This window comes from Aplysia californica, unplaced genomic scaffold (genome assembly GCF_000002075.1).
Source record: "Aplysia californica isolate F4 #8 unplaced genomic scaffold, AplCal3.0 scaffold00508, whole genome shotgun sequence".
NCBI lineage: Eukaryota > Metazoa > Mollusca > Gastropoda > Aplysiida > Aplysiidae > Aplysia > Aplysia californica.
In genome coordinates, this window is record NW_004797778.1 from 251,985 (window position 1) to 254,460 (window position 2,476).

Genomic DNA, 2,476 nt, shown 5'->3' on the forward strand with positions numbered 1-2,476 from the left:
GGTAATTGTTTTACGGCGCTCGCAACTGCATAGGGTCATATGAGTGCGCGGGACACACTAAACATTTTTAGTTGGTAGGAAATTTTGAATTTTGCTCGGGCGGCGGCTGAAGCCTACTCTTATCGATTTTGGACCACCAAAGGATCTTAAACGCGCGCAACTTGAGGACGGGACCTCCGAGATTTTTAGCCCTTGTCCGAGAAGGCTAGGTGTAGATCTTTCCTACCAGAAGATCAGGGGTGTGGCTGAAAGGCAGCTGTAAGAAGGAGCCAAGGAGTAGAAGTAGAAAGGCTACAGAAAGAGTCAGGAGCCCAGGGGAGGGGGCAAAGGAGGTGAGGAAAAATGGGGCAGAAAGTGGAGACCAAAGCAGACGACAGACATTGCTGGATAGCAGGAAAGGAGGTGAAATAGGAGACAATTTTTAGAGAAGAAAAATTTCCGTCCCTATCCGGATTCGAACCCGGGACCTATTGAGTGAGAGGTAATCACCTTAACCTCTAGGCCACGGAAGCCCCCTTACAGCTTCTAGTAGCATTGTGAGTTCGTTCTATCAAGAAGCAGAATCTCCGATTCTGAAGCCCATCTCCAACAGGACCAAGCCATCACGGTGAAGTGAGGAAAAGCGCCTTTCCCAAGGACACCATGTTGGTCCCTGACTACGAGACGACCAACACCAATAACAAAAATATGGTCACTTTCAAGAACAAGTGGGCTACTCAGATTTCGGGGGTTTCCAAAAATCTTGACCTACACCAAAAATGGGCATTGCCCTACTTTTAGAAGGTTTGGTTGCATTGGTGTGTAGATCTATATTTGTTTGGTTATAGAGAAAACTCTCCTTGTCTTTTAAAGAAACTGAACAATTGTGAAGGGTCCAAAAACTTAAGCTCCGATGTTCTCAAGACAGCGTTTTTCGGGGATAGCCATATCAGGGGGCCTACCACCTAAAACGTAAACAAAAAGCAAAACAGACCAGCTGACTTACCAAGTCCGTTAAACAGGTATCCTCTGCGAGAAGGTCACACAGGTACACGACCTTGACGTCATCCAGCATGCATTCCGTCAGATCAAGGCGGGAAACGACTGGGTTTGACTAGCTCGTGGGGAAATAAAACGAGACGTGGTCAGGGTGAGTATAGTTTAGTTTTAGTAAGAGTTTTACGGAACTTGCAACACAATAAGGTCATATAAGTGCCGAAGAATAGATTATGTGTTACAAGAGAGTAACATACACAAAACAGAAGGAGGACAGATAAGGACAACAGATGGTTGATATGAAAAAAGGAGCACATCACACCAGAGCACCCACCAACCACCCATAGGGTGAGTTTGAATTGAATAGTTTGGGATTGAGTTAAGTGAATCACATTTTCAACATGATGGTCATTTGGTGTCGAGGAAAAGTCAGACAGAAACCACAGAGGGGGAAAAAAGAAGTAGGATCTACGAGTGGCACCCACTTTTATTGAAGAAAAATACATTAAAAACGGGTGTGACCAAGGAATAGTTCGAGGAATTTCTAAGCAGCTTCAGAGCGATGAGAAGTAGGTCTTCATGGTGGAAAAAAATACTACAAACGTGTATAATGCAATCTGCTTCTTGTCGTGTGTGTTCTGTTGGGAAGGAGTGAATAGGTGCATGTGGTTGGAGGGGGCCATTCGTTTTTCCTTCTTCTCTACTTTCCCACTGTTGTTTCTGTCTGTCTGTCTTACTTTTTCTCAACACTAAATGACCATTATTGCGTTGATACGCCTCTCTTTACTCAAACAGGATATAAAAGGATAAATGAACACACTCCCGCATGCAAACACAAGCGTATACACATAATTATTATACACTTTTGTATAACAACTATGAACACTTACACCAACACAAGCAGGCGCACACATGCGCACGCACGCACACACACACACACACACACACACACACACACACACACACACACGCACACACACACATACCACACACACCCTCCCCCCTCACACCCACAAACATACACAAATAAGCGAAACATACGTACACGGGCCATACCCAAGGGCCCAAATGTCAACGTACACACAGAGTGGTAGCGATGGCCTTAAACTCCCCGCGCGACATCCGGGCCCGCTTCAGGTCCATGTGGAAGGTGTCCAGTTGTCTGTGGACTGACCGGAGGGGGGCCACCTGCCGTCCATTGAATCATTTGTATGTATGAATGTATACATAACATAATCATAATCATAATAAAAATTATACATCAATAACAGTAAGAATAATAATATTAATGATGATGATGATGATGATGGGAACACCTGTAGCTCCCTCCTATGCCAACATTTTTATGGCAGAATTTTGGCGTAAAAACATCGCCCCCCTTCCCAACCAACCCTTTTTGGTCATGAGATACATGGACGACATTATCGCCCTACATGGTGGTAATTCTCAACAGACGCATCAATTTCTTTCGGACATCAACAGCGTCCATGACACCATCAAA

The 2,476-nt window shown here is 44.7% G+C and overlaps 1 protein-coding gene across 1 annotated transcript in view; it reads right to left on the minus strand.

The window, feature by feature from the left end:
- LOC101854975 (leucine-rich repeat-containing protein 74A) overlaps window positions 1-2,163 on the minus strand; it is a gene marked incomplete at its 5' end in the record, with an annotated part of 25,845 nt that extends 23,682 nt beyond the window's left edge. The window contains 2 exon segments of the mRNA XM_005106037.3: window positions 986-1,093; window positions 2,056-2,163. Coding sequence (XP_005106094.2) covers window positions 986-1,093; window positions 2,056-2,163 — 216 coding nt within the window.
- Window positions 2,164-2,476: the final 313 nt, after the last annotated feature.